This window comes from Cololabis saira, chromosome 12, assembly GCF_033807715.1.
Source record: "Cololabis saira isolate AMF1-May2022 chromosome 12, fColSai1.1, whole genome shotgun sequence".
NCBI classification, from domain to species: Eukaryota; Metazoa; Chordata; class Actinopteri; order Beloniformes; family Belonidae; genus Cololabis; species Cololabis saira.
Window position 1 is genome coordinate 25939782 of NC_084598.1, and position 21577 is coordinate 25961358.

The 21577-nt window shown below is 39.1% G+C and overlaps 1 protein-coding gene across 2 annotated transcripts; it reads right to left on the minus strand.

The window, feature by feature from the left end:
- Nucleotides 1-7340: 7340 nt before the first annotated feature.
- Nucleotides 7341-19142, minus strand: LOC133457211 (SLIT-ROBO Rho GTPase-activating protein 3-like). Of its 2 annotated transcripts, XM_061736212.1 has the most exons (22): nt 18943-19136; nt 16879-16968; nt 16618-16789; nt 16374-16536; nt 16143-16205; nt 15928-16056; nt 15423-15551; nt 15091-15312; nt 14913-15014; nt 14132-14311; nt 13951-14035; nt 13720-13747; nt 13511-13610; nt 13295-13355; nt 12886-12963; nt 12637-12765; nt 12449-12554; nt 10402-10629; nt 10249-10295; nt 9965-10178; nt 8990-9035; nt 7341-8689 (listed from the first exon to the last, which is right to left on the minus strand). In XM_061736212.1, the coding sequence occupies exons 2-22, from the start codon at nt 16943-16945 to the stop codon at nt 8522-8524; spliced, it is 2517 nt and encodes an 838-aa protein (XP_061592196.1). In that variant the 5' UTR covers nt 16946-16968; nt 18943-19136; the 3' UTR covers nt 7341-8521. The 2 variants fall into 2 exon arrangements, with proteins under 2 accessions (XP_061592196.1, XP_061592197.1); XM_061736213.1 differs by lacking the exons at nt 7341-8689; nt 8990-9035 and having other exon boundaries at nt 9984-10189; nt 18943-19142.
- Nucleotides 19143-21577: the final 2435 nt, after the last annotated feature.

Here is a 21577-nt window from a genome sequence, read left to right on the forward strand (position 1 = left end):
GTCATCTCATCTCATTGACTGTATATAACAAGTTCAAACTCCAAACCCAAATTTGAACATTTTCATCTAGCTCTTAAAACATATGGCACAATTATGAAGCATATTAAGAATGAAAAAGCAAATATGACAAATTCAGAAATCACATATAAATTTGTAATTACAGTATGTTTTGGCTCTTTTTCTTTATTGTTCTTTCTTTCTTTTACTTGATTTTCTTTTATCTTAAACTTTTATTATTATATTTTATGTTACATCTCTTGGCATAAACGATTTTCTCGTTTATATGTTGTTACTGTAAATAATATATATAAACTTTATTACAGGCTCTTGACCCAATAGCAAGATATACAACATAAAAAATTAAAAAAAAAAATTAAAAAAAATACATAAACACATACAAACATACTCTCATTCATGAGAGATAATGTTTACCAAAAGAAAAAAAAACCTTTATTGTTACCGTGATATACATACATATATTGGTATATATCACGGTAACAATGACTTTTTTTTTTAGCTAATAGGCAATAATGTATATCACATATAGATTATATGTGATATACATTATTGTATATGTGATATACAATATCACATATACAGACCGTGAAATAATATGTGAAATACATTATTGGATTTAATAAACATATGGTCCCAATGCTTCAGTCACAAGTATGTCACAGTAAATTGGAAGGCTAAAGATGAGATCTAAATGGAATAATAAGTCTTGCCAGGTTTGGCTACAATTTCTGTTAACTGGCTTTTTTAGCATGTGTGACCATGAAAACATCAAGCTGTTCAGCCCTGCAAAATTGCTTGAGGAGGGTCATAAGACTCTGGCTTTTGCATCATCATGTGTTTACTGGACTTTTTGTACATGTGGAAAAATGTGTTGGTACCTTTCCATTAAAGAAAGACAAAACCACAATAGTAACTGAAATAGCTTTGGACCATCTTTCTTATATGGAAGGGTACCAGCCCATGGAATGCAAAATGCACTCCTGCCGTGAAAAGCACCGCCTCTCAAGGAGCCCAGGGACAGTCTCCTGTAGATGGTATGTGTTCATGTTTACTATCCATGAGAACTTATCAACAGGCTGGTTGAGGCTATTGCTTTTTTTTTTTTAAATTAAATAAAAAACAGAAATACTTAGATGCACACATCCTGAGTGTATTCTTAAAACTTATAAATACTGGGGGCAACTTGGACAGATTTACTATCTATTTCTGACCCGAAATGACTTACAGCCACTAAATTCACAACCTCTATCAATAATCATGGTCTGAGTGCACTCTATAAAGTTACAAATGCAGAGACCAACAGGGACAGATCTACTGTACGTGTCATTTATTATTTAAGGTGAATCATCTATCCAGGGCTTTTAAACTGTCTCAGATGCAAGTTGTAAATGCTAAACAGCAATGATTTTATCTATCTATCTATCTATCTATCTATCTATCTATCTATCTATCTATCTATCTATCTATCTATCTATCTATCTATCTATCTATCTATCTATCTATCTATCTATCTATCTATCTATCTATCTATCTATCTATCTATCTATCTGGTTGGTTGGCAGGTAGGTAGGTCTGTTTTATTTGTCAATGTATAAGGACACAATGGAATTACAGCTGTAATACAGTTCCTTTGACACCGGCCATCAAAAATGTCTCCTGGAATGTCCACAAACTGCAGATGTACTTCTGCTTTTGGCTCATTTAGAGCTTTACCACAGTGCAGAATGAAAGGAACTCCTGATGGATGTTGCAGGAGCACATCACAGATAGACCATACTTGAAGAAGCAGTTGAGGGAGAAAAATCATCATGGTGAAAATCATAAAAGCATAAAATATGAAGCTGGAAGCCTCACCATCCCATCTTTCATTATAAACATAAAGGACTGCAGTGGCAAAGGTATATGTGCAGGAATTGGTGTCCCAGCTGGGAGTGTTCCTCCCCCTCAGGGTCTCCAATATACTGGCCAAGCACAATATCTCATATAGCAACAGGTGCTATACACGTTACCACTTTCAACCTATGAAACATTAAAAAAACCCAGAAGAATTGACAAATTTTAAATAATACATTACATGCACATCAAAATAGTGTACTGTAACACCTACATACTATTTTGGAGATCAAAACTTGGCTGGTTGTAAGGCTGCCGCATATGGAACTACTTTCTCACTGGAAAACGCAAGATCCCCCAAAACAGGAAACTCATTCATGATGGTGACCCAGGTGTACATACCATACTGTTGGGAAGCCTTTCATGAAACTTTTTCCAAAAATCTAAACTATCCCTTTACAGCAGAAATTGAATAGTTAGGGGATACATGTCAATACCTGAAGTAGAACAAGCATTTGTGCCTGATGTCTCTCTCCTCCAGCACCTTTCTTCACAAGGACATCAGTTTGAATGTATAAAGGTATAACATTGCCATGTATATTGGCTCAATATTCAGTTCAGTGATCTTCTTAAAGTCTGAACTAACCTGAGAGACAGATGAGAAAGGAAAAAGAACTAGAGTCTCTATTGTCATCCAGCAAAATCTCAAGTCCATATTGAGATGAATAGGATGCAAGACTGGTCACTCAGATCTATAAAAGATTATACCTGATTTCCCTCACTCATTGATGTACCGTAAGTTATATCTACTTTCAACTATAGCTAACAAAAGATTTACACTAAAGAAAGAATATAAAATACTATAAAATGAACATTGTTCTGATCGTGGCACTACAGAGAAGGTCATGTGGTCCACAAAATCAATAGGGATTTTCTTACTGTATAAGCACAGGCATGCAAAGCAAAATCGATAATAGCCAAAAATGACAAGAGTTGACACTTTCATAGCCAGGATCTACATTATAGAGATAAATGCATGATAATGGGAAGCCTTTACAGAAATATAACAGTTTGTAGAGATGTATAACTAGTTATACATAACTAGTTTACAATAAATGCAGTGGTGGAAGAAGTAGCAATAACCTTCGTTCAAGTAAATGTACCAATTTGTAGTTTCTTTCCACCGCTGAATAAATCCTACCTGGCCGATGCGGTTAAAACATGGTCCAAATCAAGGTGCAACTTGTTTTGCATATTATTACATATCTTGTCCTGAATTTGTATACTTAACTAATGTGCTAGAATCCTTATTTTTCCAAAACCTAAACACTTAATCCACCTGGGACGCCATAAATGGATCCCATTTACCTTCTCTGTTGTAATATCTTCTCTCACATCCCTCCTTTAGCTATATTGGTTCTGTGAAACCGACATTAAAACATTAAACATGCTTAACAAAATAAATAAATAAATAAACATTTTCTTGTTCTAGCTATCTAATATAACCCCAAATAGATTACAAAAACTACAAGTTAGGCAGGAAGTGTTTTCCAAATAAAAACATAAAGCTTTATTAAAATAAAGATTTAACAGTTTCCCAGGAGTATGCAATTTCTGTTTACTGGTTACTGTTTGTAGAGACACAGTTTTGTTCTGAAGACAATTATTCTGGGCCCACCCAGATCCTGGTTGGAACAAAATTCTTTGATTTAGGAAATTCACTGAGGACATCGAGCTGCACGTTTGAGGTTGAGTGTGTAAAGCGACTCTGCCATTGTTTCTGACAGAACTCTACAGGTGCAGTCCGCTTGGACAGCTGCGCTGCCTCTACACAATCAAGACCATCCAAGGGGCTGTTCAGACTGCAGGCAAAAGTGGCTCAAATCTGATTTTTGGGGAGTCAAGTGACAAGGTCAGACTTCTTCAAGAGTAGTGTGAACACTCAAATCTGGCCACTTCCATATGTGGTCCTGAATCAGACCCAGGTCTGATTTTTTCCAATGTGGAAAAAAGTGTGAACCAGTGTGAACAGGTGGATTTGATGCAACTTTTATGTCAATAGCCTATACGTCGACATTTGTCACTGTTTATCCCTACCATAGCTCCAATCCGTTGCCTTTGCCCTTTGTTATTGTTCTTCTGCACATGCATGTCAGTTCAAAACCGCAAGGTAATGTGAACAGCCAAAAGTATCTGAATTGAGCATTAAGACTTGCAGTCTAAACGGAGCCTAAAATCCCTGCTTTTTCTCTCAGTTTATTTGTCAGTTCAAGATGATCCTCGTTCTTTTCTTACAACTCCTTCATGTTTTTCTAATGTTTGTATTGGCGCAGACATCCAGAGTCATGAATTTCTTGAACCGCCACGCAGAACATTTGACCAGTCCCTTTGAGTTTCTATCTGAAACAATGACCTAAAAAGCAGATATAAAATGCCTGTAAAAGGAAGGTTTCTAGCGACAGTGAAATGAAGCAGTGAAACACACTGAGCCTCAAGAATGATGTGCTTCTTGGAAGCATTTGATAGTTTAAAGAGCGACATCTGATGGCTGTATCTGAGAACTGCATCTGAGTGGACGAGCTGAAAAAGCCTCCTTACTGCCCGTCACCTTTGTATTCAATTGAGAGACTATAGCAAAAATATCAGTCTTTCTGATTTTACAATAAAAGGATATGTGTTCGGGTAAAAAGACAATTTTCATTCTTTACTATGCGGACAATATTTGAAAATACTGGGATTTAGAGAATTAATTGGCAGAAAATGACAAACAATAAAACTAACAAAAACATACAATTTTCAGAAGTCAAAGAATGCAAAGCAAACATGGTCATCATTTAAACTTAAAAATACTTTTGAAATCCATATTTGGTGGAATAACCATGATATTCACAGCTGTTATGTCCATTGGAGTTCTCTAACCCTAACTAGTGGAGAGAAGGCCAGGATGACATAACACAATTTAGAAACAACATCCCACAACAGATCCTCAGACTTAAACATACTACACTTTTAAGGAGAAAGTAGTTAAATTGTTTAATTTTTAAGCTTTCTATATTGGAATGACAAGATTACATATATATATCAAAGACTCTTGATATACTGCATGTGATATATATAGTTCTTATATTACAGTCAGATGAGTGTGGGGGCAGTAAATAGTGTCAATCCCTTCATCCTCCAGTAACTGCCTGCATACTCTCACCACATGAGGCAGGGCATTTTCATATACCAGGAGAAACCCAGGACCCACTGACCCAGCAAAGTGTTTGACAATAGGTCCAAATATCTCATCTCAATACCTAATGGCAGTGAGGGTGCTGTTGTCCAGCCCAGTTTTTCCCAACCCTGTTCCTCAAGGGCCGCTGTCCTGCGTGTTTTAGATGTTTCTCTCGCTTCTCACTTCAATACAGCCTATAGCAAATGACTGTGTCTGTATAGAGTTTTGATGACAAACTGATGACGGCCATTAATTTGAATCATGTGTGTTGATGCAGCGTACTGCGTTAGCTGCTGTTTGGATCTAGCAGCTTGAACACATGTTTGATGAGACAAACCCAACAATGAAGCCTGGCAAATGTCCACTTTGTATGAGTGACATTTATGGGAATACTGAAAATGTATCCAACAAAAAGACCCGACCTTGGGAAAACTCATTAGTAATGACATTAACCACAAGAGCTGAGGATAGAAGTGAGAACATATTCTGTCTCCACTGATGATATAACTCATCTTACAGGTCAAACGGGTCTTGGTCGAATGGGCCCCTGTACCTCTGCTTGTAACCTTGTGTTTGCAAGTGTCTGTGGTCAAACCCATCCGAGTTGCAACCTGTTCAAAATAGTTACAATGCAGCAGCTCCCACAGTAATTACCCAGTGCAATGAAGGAACCCCCCTCTCTCTTGCCAAGATACTCCAGCAATGGTCTTTCCAGGACTGAAAGCCAACTTCCAACACTGACAAGAAAGTCACAAAAGGTGTGTGGACTCATGCAAAAAAATAACTATAGCATATTATTCATTGCTTGTTTTTCTTGCGCCAAATTAATGTGCTGTATCCTTCAACTACTAGTGTCTTTTAGCAGACGCTTTATCCAAAGCGACTTACATCTGAGAGAACGCAAGCAAGAAATCACATAAGAGGGTACAGCTGGATAAGTGCTGGTCAGACTGCTGAGAGTCCAGTTGGACACAAGTGCTGACATGCTAGTGATAGAGGATTTGTTTTCTCCCCCACCCAACTACAACAGTCCCTTTATTCAGCAAAAATTTAATTTCACCATCTTGGTCATGCAAAGAGCTGGACAAATCTAACTCATTCTGGTGACCAGAAAAGTTAACTAAATGCAAAAATGCTCCCTAAAGAGCTGAGTCTTTAGCTTGCTCCTAAAAGTAGGTACGGACCCTACAGATCGGACAGAGTTTGGTAGGTCATTCCATCATTGGGGAACAATGGAGAAGAATTGTCTGGCTACTGATGTCATACCACGTTGTGGTGGAAGCAGCAAGCGCCTCTCACTGCCAGAGCAAAGGAGTGAAGGTGAGCAGGAGCTGTTTGGGTAATTGTTTGGTAAGCCAGAAGCAGAGCTTTTAGCAGCAGAGTGACACAAGCTCTCTTTGGCTGGTTGAAGACCAGACGTGCTGCTGCATTCTGGATCATCTGCAGAGGTTTAACTGAGCATGCTGGGAGGCCGACCAACAAGGAATTACAGTAGTCAATGCGTGACATGACCAGAGCCTGAACCAAGAGCTGTGCCATATGTTCTGTCAGGAAGGCTCTGATTTTCCTGATATTGTAAAAAGCAAATCTGCAAGACCGGGAAATGGAGGCAACATGTTCCTTACAGGTCAGCTGATTCCTAGCAGAAGATGTGGGTACAAGTGTGAAGGAAACTGCACGCTTATCCGAGGTGGTAGGGAATGACTGGCTGGACAGACAATGAGCTCAGTCTTGGAAAGATTTTGCTTAAAGGAGCATGAGGCTACTTTTAAGAAATGACTCATTAGCGCCACCCTTCGCCAAGACGGCCGGCGGGGGTAATGCAGCCAACAGCGACGCCGGCACGGGAAAACGGGGAGAACGTGCATGCAGCGTCATTTGACGTCACATCCGCAGGACAGCGCTAGAAATTCCGGTCACCATTGCAGCACATTTTGCAGCACACAGCCTGTTCAAGGCAATGGAGAGATACACTAGAGGGCTCATTCTTTTTGGTTTGGAACGCTTCATCTGACATCATTACTAGAAAACTTAAAACGTATATGAATTTGTTTCATAAATCCTGCCTCAAGCTCCTTTAAGGTGGTGATCCTTCATCCGTCCAGAGTATCCATTCAATTTACCCGGCCGTGACTGTCCCTAAATCATTTAAGTGTGATAATGTGTTTATCTGTGCATATGATTATATCCTGCTATTTTGATAAGCTGAATTTAACAACCTGTTTGTGATGGCAATAAAACAAAACCTCTACTACTGTATGAAGTAGCCACTCACATCCTTTACTTAAGCAAAACCACAAATACAGACAGACATTAGAAAACATTTAAAAAAAATCTTTACAAATAAGCATCCTCATTTAAAAAAAACAAAAGGAACAAAATGCAATTAAAGACCTAAAAATGCAATGATATACAGTATATTGGTACTTTAACTGTTTGTTAGCAGCATACTATAAGCTATATACAGTTTTGTGCAGAGGAAAGACAAAAAAAAAGTTTGAATTGAAAAATAATCTGTGTGAAGCTGTAAACAAGGCCACACAAAGGCATTTTTGTGGAAGATGCCAGGGGACAAAAAGTTTCTAAAACAGCAATGTAGTCATGCTAGGCACACAAATCACATTACAAAAAAAAAGTGATTAAATAACAGTTTGTTAGGTCCAAGTCACAATATCGGGGGCTGTAAAGAGACCCAAAACCTGTCGACACACCAGTGTTGAAGCCGTTCTGTATGCGTGAACAGAGGTGGGAGGGGGATGCACGGTCTGAACTGAAAGAAAAGGTTGACCAAAAATCACCAGGCTGGTCATGTGATACATACATGAAAGTGTCAGTTCACTCCTGACAGCAGGTGTGCACTTGACATGGCAGCTGCACCACTGGTGAGACTTTAATGGGAAAGTACTTTGCAGAATCTGGCAAGGATTACAAGGGCACATCTTCCTGAACTCATTTAATCTGAGGAAATATGCAAATATTGTATGATCTATTTATAGACAAATCAAAGTGTGAAACCTTTAAAAAATAATTAATTCCTTTACGCCAAAGCATTCAGTTTCCTTTACCACCTTTGTGCCTCTGTCGTCTTCAGCGATATTATTCAGAGAATGTCTGCATCTTTACGTAATTGCTAAAAATCAAATAGGAATATTTGGCTTAAACTCAGAACAGTTGGCAAAATTGCATAACCACATTTTGCTGTATAGATACAGATGTGCATTTTATGCACTTCACAGTTTCAGCACCTTACTAAAAGAAAACCACGACGGTGAGCTTCCTGAAGAAATCCTCCTAAACCCGACACACGGGCCTCAGAGAAAGGGCGTAAAGGTCAGTGATTTCAGTTTTCTAGAAATAGATGTGGTGAAAACTACTGTCAGAGCCCAGCAGACTTGACTTCAGTTTGCATTAGTATCATCTCTCGGCTTAAATCATGTGCTGCTGCCACTCCTCTCAGGCCAGCGGATCCGTTGGCCTAAAAAGCCCGCCCCCTATTCCTTTTCGTCCATCCCGCTTCCCCTTTTTCTGGGGGGCTTGGGCAGAAGGTGCGGAGGAAAAATCCTGCACTGCTTGCCGTGAAAGGAGCTCCTTGAAGACCGATTCCATCTGACGGCAGACATCCTGAAATGAGAAAATTGATAAAAGATAAAACTAACATTGTTCTCCCCTGCTGATGAGCTTCTGCTAATACCAGTTATAAAAGATTAACAATCATTTCTATATACGCTACCCATACAACCTCACCTTATGAGGAACATGTCTTTCCCTCCACAGAGTAATAAAACCCTCATTAGTAACTTAAAAATGTATAAGTATAGCAGGTTCAAGAGGAGAAAAATATTTTAGGAAGCATCAATTCTGATTTGAAACAGTCCCTTATTACTGCTAGAAGCTTTATTTAAGACAATGATGAAGACAGACCTTGTCTATGTGAAGCTCTGCATCCTCAGAAGGTGAGTGTTGAAATCTGCACAGGAGAAAAATAAATGTAAAAAAGGGTCAGACTACAGACCATATTTATCTTATCTTCAAAAAGAGTAGAAAATAAAAAGTGCTCTTTAAAATGGAATAAAAATTTCAGGTGAATTCAGCCAAAACAATGTTTAAATGAATGTAAGCATAAATACAATATTTAATAAGGATAATGAATCCTCTTTGCTTCAAATTTAAGTCACTTACCATTGTATTTCTGGCCATATTTACTTTCCCAGACAAGTTTTTTATTAATACGTATAAAAACACACACACACACACACACACACACACACACACACACACACACACACACACACACACACACACACACACACACACACACACACACACACACACACACACACACACACACACACACACACACACACACACACACACACACACACACACACACACACACACACACAAAAGAATGAGAACAAATACATTATTTTCACCACATTTCTCAGACCTGTACATTTCTAAATTTTCCTTTCACATTTCCGTGTTATTAGACAAGTGTCGGACTTTCCTGGGATAGTGTGTGATGGGATCAGTCTCCTTCACCACGGCTGATTTACACCAGAGTACATGAACCCACTACATCGACCTGGACTCTCAAACTACATGTCAAATAGTTAAAAAAAATAAATAAAAAAAAAAAAAAAATCTGTTCCAGCTGAATAACACGGATCCTGTTTTATCACAAACCACAATATATTACAAACTCTAAAAATGCAGGCTATTGATCCATAAATCAGCATCTCCAGCTGAGCGGTAGCATTAGTTTAAGTATCATGTAACACTTCCTTCAGACCTCCAGGTCTTCCAAATGGCACATAACAGTTATCCATTTCTGTTTTCCCTTTTAGCTGAAGACGTTTCAGTCCTCCATGATAAAGAGTTGGTGTTATTACTTACTCTTTGCTCATACGAGTGGGAGAGTGGATCTTCCTTGGCCTGCATTGTGGTCCAACTGGTATCTGAAGTGTCATCTTTCCAGCCAAGGCAAAACCGCCCCCTGCTGGCGTCTTACTGCTCTCACCGTTGCCGCAGCTGTTGGCTCGGGAACGTTCTGCCTTTATTTGTGCAGAAGATGCAGACGCACCTGGGCCATTTGTCGAGGAGCCAGTTTCTGAAAGCACACTTCTTTATTTGTATATTTATTTATTTCAGCCAAACCAAATTGCAGCACATAAACCTACCATCTTTAAGACTGTACTCTGCCTCTCCTTCCTCAATAATAGGCTCACTTAAAAAAAAAAAAAAAAAAAGAGGAAAAAGCACCCTCTTATCATTCCAACATACACATTTTCCATGTGGAATGTTCACACAAGCTCAGACAATTTTTTTCATACCAAATAGCCTCTTCAAGCGTCATGCACTTCTCATACACTGGTCCTTGCACTTCATTCTGGCTGGGAAAGATGCTTTCATGCTGGATGATGATGCTCTTCACCAGGGAGTTGATCTGAGGTTGCAGAGTCACAACATCATCATCATGAATCCCTCCGATGAGGCTGGGGCCGAAACACACGGCCAGATTGTAAGGCTGCATCATGTTCTCATCGCTGTACTGAGACACACTGCAGGTGTGGAACAGAGAGGAGAGTGGAAAAAAAACAAGAAGGTTTAGAAGTTTGCAGTAAAAAAAAAAACATCATCATCAGATCAAATTATGTTGTTAATACATGAATCTCTTGTACTCAGACTCCTGGAGACGTGTGTAGATTAGATTTGGGCTGAGGATCCAAGAACGATTTTATCCTCACAGAATAATATTCTCCAGATTCCCTGGTCCTCTAGTCGTTAACCAGGGGTCCATTTCACAAAGGGGGTACTAAAACTTAGTATGATGAACCTGAGTTTTCCATTTCTCAAAGAGAGGTAATTTAACTCTGTCCAAAAGGGTTGAGTTGAGCTGATTTCAGAAACCGAGGTGACTCATAGTCAAGTCTGTCTGCAGAGTAACAGACTCTGAACTAAACCAGCTCAAGAAGAAGTTTACTTCAGCACACCCCAAATTACTTTGTCTCCTCTCCGTCATGAAGCTGAAACTAGTTCAATTCAAATCAGACAATCATACATTACGCATTCTAGACAAGTCTCAATGATGACATGTCGCATTTGCATCAGGAGAGTATACTAATGATCTTAAAAGACAGTTTAATGAAATCAAACCAGCCATGAATTGTAAACATGATACTCTGATGGTTTTTTAAAAGCATTGGGTCTTTTTATGTGTGTTTTGTCCTTTTTTGTGTCAGTTAGCCTACATGATTTCATCGTTCTGTGCATGACAAGTATCATCCACAGTATTTCCATTCGTCACACAAAATATATTGGGTTATTAATGTTAGAAAGTGAATTATACAGAACTGTGGGAAATAAAATTACCGAAATAAAACGATTTGAAGTGATTGAAGCTCCAATGATGACTGCTTTTTATAGTCGCGATAACTCAAGAGTGAACATACTCAAGAGTTGACTGAACTAACTCTGAACACCTTTTCCTGAAACTAAGTTCACTCAGAGTTAGTTGATTTCAAGAGTTTCTTGAACTTCCTTTGTGAAACAGGCCCCTGATCCTGCTGACTCATTCCTTAACCCTAATGTTTGGCATATCATCTTTGATATATTCATTTTTTTAAAGACCTCTGACCCACCCCGATAACCAAAAGAAGAAAAAAATAAAGTTTTTATAGAAAACAGACAAAAATAAACAAAAATAAATAAATAAATACAAACCACAAAAAAAACAACATATACCTAATGTAATGTTCAATTTCCCTAAGGGAACCTCCCAAAGGAATTCACTTCAATATATAAATCAACACTTCAAATAGAAAATAAATAAATAAAAAAAAATATATTTTTTGAGTGTTTCATGTGTCAGCATTAAGGGTTAAAAACAAACTGCTGAAAAGGCTTCCTCAGTGTTTTTTGCTTGTTCAACATCATCTTTCCTCTTTTCCTCTTCTTTGTACAGGGTTTAAAGACTTAGTATACGTTTGTGTTTTGACACTTGCTTCACCCATTCTTTGCTAAAAACGTAACGAAATTGGAGATTTTAAGCCCAAATTTCTGGGGTAACCAAACATGCAGATGGTTTTATTTCTAAATGAATGTAATTTGGAGTACAGTTCATCTTTCCATCTAACCATTTGTAGTGACAAATGTTAGTAAAGTTTTTCCTGGGAGTGTACACTACATAAATCTAAATTACTCATCTTAAAATACCCCTATATTTAACCCTTTAAAGTCAGACATATTAAATACACTGAAAATGTTTAAAATATACTTGGGGGAAAAAAAAACAAACAAAAAAAGCAACACCAACAGCTATTTTGTCTAACCAGCTGTCTTGTGTAAAAATTTTGATTGTCAAGATTTCAAAATACTCACTGATGAAGGAATGCAAAAAGGTATCTCATGACAACGATGAGGGGTTCAGGAAATGAACAGATGACCATCTTGAGCTGAGCTGCCTGCTCTGCCTCGTTCTTAATTTCTGAGGAAAGGTGATGAAAGAAGCATAAGCTGCAGGTTTGCAACACTCATCAGATCTGTGCCCAACCCACCCACACACTCACGGGCGTACTCCAGGAGCTGATTAGTGCTGTCAACAGGGAAGAGAGGATTCTGCAGACCTCTGAAGTAGAGCTTCAACACTCCAGCCACAGAGTCCATATCATACCTCTGCTCAGCCAGGGGGTCCTCTCCTGCAGGGGAAGCCAATGGCACACTGGCCCACATTATTAATGCTCCATAGTGAGCAGAATTAAAAGTGTAGATTATTCTAAGAGACAGCGACACACACATCCACTAACACACCCACGTACCTCGCTCAAAGGCTTCTTTCAAGTTATTAACCTCCGTCTGAGATCCTGGCACTCTGAAAATCCCTTCGTGATGGAGACCTGATGGCCAAAGGTTATAATTTCTCAGTACCAAACATCAGTTGAGAGCCCTTTTATTCACTTACATAAATTAAAACAAATCCCAGTATAACATTTTATGAGGCATCTTTAACTTATATCATAATTTGCAGACACTTTTGTGAAAATGTTGAAGTTATGTGTCGCTTTCATCATTCATAAAATTATGTAACAGACACATTGCATGTTGGCATCAACACTGAAGGTTTCTCAAGATTAAGGTTCAAGATAAAGTGGTATTATTGTAGACCAATGTAAAATCAAATAAAAAAATGAGCTGTAAAGTCAGTATATAAAAAAAAAAAAAACTTACCATTGATGTTGATAAAGTGAATGCAACTTTCCATAACAACTGGAATCTGTTGTCCTGATTCCTGAATAAAACAAATCAAATGATTGAGTGCACGAATGGGTTGTTTAATACACAGCTGACTAATGGTAAGAAAGTTAAAAATTATACCAACTGTCCAATGGAAACAAAACATTAAAAGTTCAAATGGACTGTTACAGTAATCAGGACGCTGCCTACCTCTATGAAGGACAATATGTCCACATTGAAAAGCTTGTGATTGGGCAACAAATGGGCACTCGATTGAGTCTTCCTGATACGTAGCGACATTCCAATGTGTCTGCAGAACATGCCGTTACACAGCAAGTTAAATATTTTTCTCTTTTTCTCATAATTGCACACAGCTTTATGGCAATGAGGAGAATAGTTCAAATCAGATGTGGTCATACCTTGGCTGCTGTCTATCTGATGATTCAGCTAGAAGGGAAGAAAGGGGAATTTAATAAATATGACTGAGAACTAGCCCATCCGAAACAGGAAATACATCACATACTTTATTAGGGGGTAAATAAAAAAGGAACAACCGTGTGGCATCAAAGTGCAGCATTTTATTCTAAAGTGGTTTCTTAAGTCAGAGGTTTCCTTGTGGTATATCATTGTTAAAAATGCTGAAGTGATACCTTTTTCCACAGCCACTTTGAGCAGGTCATGTTTGGCTTGGAGCTTGGATACCAAGGAACTGTCGAGAAGGTACTCTTTTACCTTCTGTAAAACAACATGAAAGCGTACATCATCTAACACAGTCCTGAAAAGTGAACTGAACTGGCTTTAAGAGAGTGTGTAAATAAAAGAAACCCTCACAAAAAAGTAGAGGTTTTCTACTTCCACCAAGTTGGCCCTGCGTCGGGCCGCACTGGGCTTGACCGCCAGATTCTCAGTGCTGTCCTCTAGAGACAAATCACATCCACCACCCGGCTCAAGATCGTCGTCACTAATCCCTTCCAGCAGGGAGGACTCGGCAGCTGACATGCTCTGACAAGCCTGAATGACAGTGGGGAAGATGCCACATACTGTGAATACATAAACTATACAGCAAGAGTTAAAAAAATAAAAACAAACAAGGAAGTCATAATTTCCTCACTTAAACATTTTAGGTTGTTTCTTAGCCTTTACAAAAGGCTTTTTTTTCCTTCCCTTTTGATCCACTACAGTGCCAGTACATACACTTTATGTATGCAAATAATCTGCAGTTATAGTGCTCAGTTCACATAAAACAGAGTTATACTACTTCATAGAAGACGCTGCTCCTGAGCCGTCTGACATTAGCAGAATTTTCATAGAGTATGCGTGTGTTAAACATAAAGCTTTCATAAAGGTCACCCAAAAAAAAAAAAAAAACGAAAATTGCTGCCATGGTGCACAACTTGAAGAAAATAGGGCACTGTTTAACATTAAAATACATAATTCTGAAGAAGATGCCTCTGTATAATGTTCACCTCTTCCCCATCCATGAGTTCATTAACTTTTCTACTTTAATAGAATTAGATTAAGAGACATTATTAAACAGATTTACAAAAAAAAAAAAAAAAACTAAGCTAAAAACATCCCAACACGGTGCTACATATTGTATAATGCATTTTACCTCCTCCGTTTCCTGGGTAACAGCTTTCAGTCGGGTTTGTATCTGTCTGAATCGGGTCTCCAGCTCAGACCTCATCTCACCCGCTGCACTGACCTCAGAATCCTGAGAGACAAGCATAGATGCATTAATCTCTCACACGCACACGCACGCACGCACACGCACCTCTCAAATGACATACCTGGTCCCCTTCGTGGGGCTGATAGGGGAAGCGGACTGGCATGGAGAAGGCATTGTAGTGGTCCTGCAGGAGTCTGTCTCTGTCCCGGCTCTGGTCCAGTCCAGATACGGCCTCCTGGACCTTTTGCAAACCTGTGCTCAAGTTTTGCCGTGCCCACCACCGTCTAGACAGATAGGCCTGCATTACGCGTCCCAAAGATAGGTGGTAGCCCACATCTGCACACTAAAGGATAAAAAGGACATTTCCTTTACAGGTGAGACTTGTATAGTCTGTGCCTTTTGAAAGGGAATGGCATGCAGACAGAGTACAAGGTTGAAAAATGAGCCACTTACATCTATAAGGCTGGAGACATCCTCAAGGTAGTACTTATTCATGGAGGAATTTGCTGTAGCCAGGTTTAGGAGATAGTCATTTCGGGCCTTGCTGCACTTTAGGTATATGTCTTGGACTTTTATTTGTCTCTATCAACCATAAACAGTGTCAGCAAGAAATCCAAGCGCTACATCGTTAACATATAGGACTGTCTCAGAAAATTAGAATATTGTGATAAAGTTCTTTATTTTCTCTAATGCAATTAAAAAAACAAAAATGTCATATGGCTTAAGATTAATTAATTAAATCAAAATAATTTTTGATATAGGATATTTGAGTTTTCTTAAGCTGTAAGCCATGATCAGCAATATTAAAATATAAAAGGCTTGCAATATTTCAGTTGATTTGTAATGAATCCAGAATGTATGACATTTTTGTTTTTGTAATTGCATTAAAGAAAATCACAATATTCTAATTTTCTGAGAGTCCTGTACATGCAAACAAAAATGAAAGGTATTAGTTCACCTTTTCTATCAACCTCTCCAGTTTCTTAGCAGCACTCTGCTTGTGTTTCTCCTCCTGTTTCTCTGCCTCCCTCAGCTTCCCTTCTGCACTCTCATACTCTGAGTGGTACTGGTAGTACGTCCGCCATGCCTGCACAAAGACATTCACAGCAATGCTTTGTTTTGCAAGTTAAAAAAAAAACGGAAAATGGGTTGAGGTGATGGTTTCACACTCACGGTCTGCAGCTCTGTGGTAACCTTGAGGAGCCCATCTTGTAGCTGAGTACAGATGTCTTTACTCTAGAAAACACAAAGCAGAGACAAAATATAACAGATGGAAACATACAAACTGAACAACCCAAGTCATGATGCTTTCAATGTCAAAAGAGTTATACTGAGACTTGTCCCAAATACATAAGCTCTAGGTCGCTGTTGTTTTAACTGGTGAATCAGTGGTTGTATTAGTACCTTCTTAGCAAGGCGTTGCGTGAACTCCAGACAGTGGTTGAGCGGCTGAGTGAGAAGGTTGCTGTAGCTTTCACCCAATCTGCTGTGGTCCTTACTTTCCTGGCGAGTCTGGACCAGCAGAGTCAGCCAGACTTGGGAGACGGAGTGAGTGCCAGGGTCTTTCCTAAACATAGGAAGACAGGTGTCGCTTAGCAACGTAGGATGAAGCGATATCCATTTCACAATCATACAGGACTGATAATACCTCTTAATTCTTGACGTAAACCTTTCGGCAAGTTTTTCCAGTGAACGGGCGTACTCTGTTTCAATCTCGCCACGTCGCCGCAGGTAGTCCGTTAGGTCTTGCAGCTGTTGAGATTTCACCTCAAGTTGCAGATCCAACACCTTTAGTTGGTCTATGAGCTGGCAACGCACCTCTAAGAGAGAAAAAGTGCAACTTACTTGCTGAGAAACAGATTTTACAAGATCAACTCCATGAAACAACGCATTTTACCAGTCATTTTACCTTTAATTTGCACATCATAGTCCACCACACCCACCCTCTCCTTCTTGAGTTTCACATGAGAAGACATGATTGCACCAGCAGGGTAGAATTCTGTATGAAGTAAAACACACAATCATATCACAACAGTAAAAAACACAATCCATGTTTTGTTCCTGTTGTTGAGTCACACAGAGGCACACTGTGATTTGGGTACTAATAAAAGTTGAGGCCTTTGATCCACTGCGTACCAAGCACAAATACATTCATCCAGTTTCTATACCCGTCTTATCCTTTGCAGGGTCACGGGGGTCTGCTGGAGCCTATCCCAGCTCATTACAGGCAGGGGTTACACTTTGGACAGGTCACCAGTCTATCGCAGGGTCACATGTACAGACAGACGCACAACTACATACACACTTTCACACTTTAACTGCCATCGGTTGCATGAACTTCCTCCTGCCACAGAGAGCACAGTCATCTAATTTTAACACATCTCTTCAAACTTGTCACCGTCTTCTGAGCCTTCCTGAACGGACAGACAACTGAAAAGGCAGCTGGCATGTGTTGCCTGCAGCACCAGTTACACTGCAGAATTGCAAGAGGCGCAAAAATAGTTCTCACAACATCTCAGCAGCCCTAAAAATAGGATGAACCACAGGGCATAAAACTCTGTGGGGATAGTTGCTCTGAAGACAACAGGTGGTTTTTATCCAATTATTCTCAAACATACTGATGCACTGAAGAGCTTATCTTCATTTCCAGCAGCAATGCAGCAAAAGTAGCACCTCACCACTTCTCAAGAAAATGTGTTGCAATGCGGCTGTCGGGTTTGATTTTACTGAATGCTATTTTTATTGTCTGGCAAGTCTGAAACTAACAAAGACATGCATGGCATGCTGTGGCCTGCTCTTGGAAAGCTTTAAGAGGTACACAAGAGTTACAAGCTGTTTTAATACATGTTCACGTGAGAGCCCTTGAGAAACCCCTTAATTATTTAAGTCTGCTAAAATAAGTACACTACAATGAAACTAAAATGCAAATATCAGAGCCCTTTTTGCATTCTCAGAACCAAAGCTCTTTTCACTCCTTAACTTCCACTTTTGTTTTCCCCTTTTTCAAAAGCTGAAATGTGAACTCCTCTTTTTCTTTTTTCTCACCGGGGACTTTCACATCCACTGACCCCTCCGAAATGACTGGGCCAGTTTAGCAAGAGTTTAAAAAGCAGAGCGCGTCTCTCCTCAATTTTCCTCGCATGTGTCACCCTTTTTCCACGGCACCTTGAAATTCTTTCGCTGTGGGATCTGCCAGTGAATCACCAGCTCCTGCCACGGCAGTCTGCTGCAATAATTCAATAAATCTGCTCTTTACCATCTCATTTCAAATCCGATTTTGTCCACTCGCTATTGTTGCCGTGTCATTTCATCGCTTCGGTGCGAGTTTGTTTTACACGCGTCAACACAAAGAGGAGGAGGGGGTCAAATGCTGCGTTCCATTTACCTCGGAAGTCGGAACTGGGAACTAGGAATGACGTCACAGCCGAGTTATCAGCGTTCCAGTTACAAAGTAGGAAAACAAGATTGTAGTTCGCATATACCACATGAAAAATGTAAATTACACTATAGCAGCATATATATGCCGAACAATACTTGTATACGACTGATTTAGTGTGACCAAAACTAGAATGAAGTGCTACGAATTTTTACAGAGCTCTCTTCTACTGTTTACAACCGCGGGCAGCCATCTTGGAATCTGAACTCGGGGGTGGTGAAGACTCTCCCACTTTCCCAGTGGGAAATCCCACTTCGAAGGGCGTTCCAGTTGAAAAATCCAACTGGGAACTGGGAAATCCCCACTTCCGAGGACAAATGGAACGCGGCAAAAGTTACGACACGTTCACGGCCTGAGGGGTAGGTCGGTGGACAATAAAAATAACTAACTGAAATAATCCAACAGAGAGAGATTGTGAACAGCTCGCAGCTCCAAAGGACTAACATAAAATAAAAATAATGATAATAAAACTCCCTCTACTGCTTTGGTCAAACGAAGAGGACAAAGTTTAATGCATTGAATAGAAAATAGTTTTACCTTATGTAGAGCTGTGTTGACTAGCCTCTTATCCTGACTGAGACGGTAAAATAATGTGACTTAATGGCACCTTAAGCTATAAACTGTTTCACCTCCCCCTCACATTGGCCATGGATAGATGTGGGTGGAGAGGAACTCATCTCTGACGCTCTCTCTCTCTCACTCACTTTCACGCGCACCACAGTGTTTCTCACCCTCATCGTTCACGCACAAACAGTTTGAGTGATTGTGCAAGTGTGACAAGAAGACCTTTTTCAGTCAAGCCCTTCCTCTCTTTCCTTTTCATGCTGCCTCCTGAACTCCGCAGCAGGTTTTCAGCCCGGTCTCAGCAGCTGCTTCGTGATTGGTCCCTCCCCGCTAGTTATTTAAACCTAAATTATGGTTCCGCGTTAGGCTACGGCGTAGGGTACGCGGCGACGCGCAAACTACGGTGTGTGTCGCCGCGATACCTACGGCGTAGGTTCTGCGTTGGTGTAACGCGGAACCATAAATCAGCCTTTATTCGCGTACGCCACACAAGATATGTCGCGAAGCATTTACTGTGGACTTCTGCGGGGTTATTATGTAGCTGCAATTCTTAAAGTTCTTAAACCAGTGGCGTCAATTCAGTGGAAGCTAAGGTATGGCAAGGTTACGAGTCACAGAACTTAACTAGAGTATCAATCAACACGTCCAGCAAATACTCATCACAGAAGTCTGCTATGTAGCTGATCTGTGTGGTCAAGAAAGTTGGAACTTTTTCAAATGCAGTCTCGCTCACTGCAAAAACTCAAAATCTTACCAGGAATATTTGTCTTATTTCTAGTTAAAATGTCTAATTTTTAGTCAAAAAATCTCATTACACTTAAAACAAGAGTCATTACCAGAAAAATAACTTGTTATTTGACCATTTTCACCTGTTTCAAGTAAATTTTCACTTGAAATAAGTAGAAAAATCTGCCAGTGGGACAAGATTTATCTTCTCATTACAAGCAAAACAATCTTGTTCCATTGGCAGATTTTTCTACTTATTTTAAGTGAAAATCTACTTGAAACCGGTGAAAATGGTTGTTTTTGAGTCTTGTCTTAAATGTAATGAGATTTAAAAAAAAATGAGACTAAAAATTTGACATTTTAACTAGAAATAAGACAAATATTCTTGTTACGATTTTGAGTTTTTGCAGTGTATAATAACTAGTGAAATCGATCATGTTGTTCTTATTTGCATTTGTATTTATTCCATAAATGTATTTAAAAAAACAAACATTTACATTTAACCCTTGAAGCAAAGGTGTGGCGGCTGCCATACCTTGCCATACCCAATTGACGCCCCTGTCTTAAACTGAGCTATTAGAAAATTGTTAACGAACAGACAAACGTGCAAAAAAAAGCTGGTGCGCATATCTACATCTTATCTGTCGTGCACCTCTCTGCTTCTGTTGTTTCCTTCCTCAAACACAGAGCTAAATGATGTTGCACAAGGACACTTTTACTTCCACTGTCTCCTTTTGTTCACAGGCAGAAAAGGCAAATTTAGAGTGTTGATGCAGAAACTGCTGTGCAAGTTACAGGAAAAAACAGAATAGTATAACTCTTAATTAGACTTCCAGATGGACAGCATGTATCTCAGACTCTTGCATTATATGACTTAATATGGTTTTTAATTCAATTTGTTGCATTTATTAATTTACTGAGGTCCAAAATTGTGTTTGAAACCAGCAGCTACTCACTACATCATCATTATGTAGCAAATTCTGTGTAGGGAGTGATGAAGTGAACTCTACGAACTCTACTCTGAGTCTCCATTCTGGTACATCAGGCTTGGGTTTCTATCTTGTTTCCTCAACTAGTTTTCTAATCTGGAATCATAAATGTTGAACTTTCTAGGTTTTAAAATATTTTAATTTATCATTCTTTGATAGTCCCAATGCCTTACATACAGGAGGCAGCAAAGCCTCAGCTTGTAGGAAATATCACATAGTCCAGCGGGGTTAAGCATTTCCTTATGGGCATTGCATGTGAACAGATTAATACATCACATTCCTGCTTTGGTTTCCTCTAGCCACAGAAGTTACCTCTGTATGTAAATCTTTACAACCTTTAATAACTTTGATACCTTTGGTATCATTTTGGCCTCAAGCCATTATTCAGCATGCATTGAACCCACAACTCCAGAGTGCTTTAACTCAGCCACTAATATTCATACGTTGTTTTTCTTCCACAATCCTTCACTAAGGTTTTATCTCAGTGGCATGACCTAGAAGCAACTAAGCTATATAACTTTGAGACCTCTTAAAACTTTGACTCCAAATATTTGGTGCACAAGAATAACATTTCACCTTCTGAAACAGCTCCAAGCTCTTTTACCCTCCGTTTTAACATAGAAATGGAAGAAAGTCATCTTTTTTTTTTTTTACGTAGTAAAACCTTTTTCTTTCCCTTCAACATGGGGAATAATTGTACCCACTAAATACTTTTTTTTAATTATATAAAAGCCTTTTATTGTTCAACAACAAATAACCAGAAGTATTATTTGAAAGATTAATTTGTTGAAACTTTGTTTATTGACTTAACGATCAAACTGGAAAAACCCTCTGTAATTGTCACAAAGCTCTAACTACGAAAGTTCTAAAAAAGAAAAGAAAAAAAAATAGAC

What these genes read in the sequence shown, in the direction of transcription:
- LOC133457211 (XM_061736212.1), bottom strand. Translation starts at nt 16,945, where the DNA reads ATGTCTTCTCATGTGAAACTCAAGAAGGAGAGGGTGGGTGTGGTGGAC. An exon ending in CTATGATGTGCAAATTAAAG is followed by an intron (nt 16,790 to 16,878) that starts GTAAAATGACTG and finishes TTTCTCTCTTAG; the next exon opens with AGGTGCGTTGCCAGCTCATA. An exon ending in TGGAGAGGTTGATAGAAAAG is followed by an intron (nt 15,552 to 15,927) that starts GTGAACTAATAC and finishes TATGGTTGATAG; the next exon opens with AGACAAATAAAAGTCCAAGA.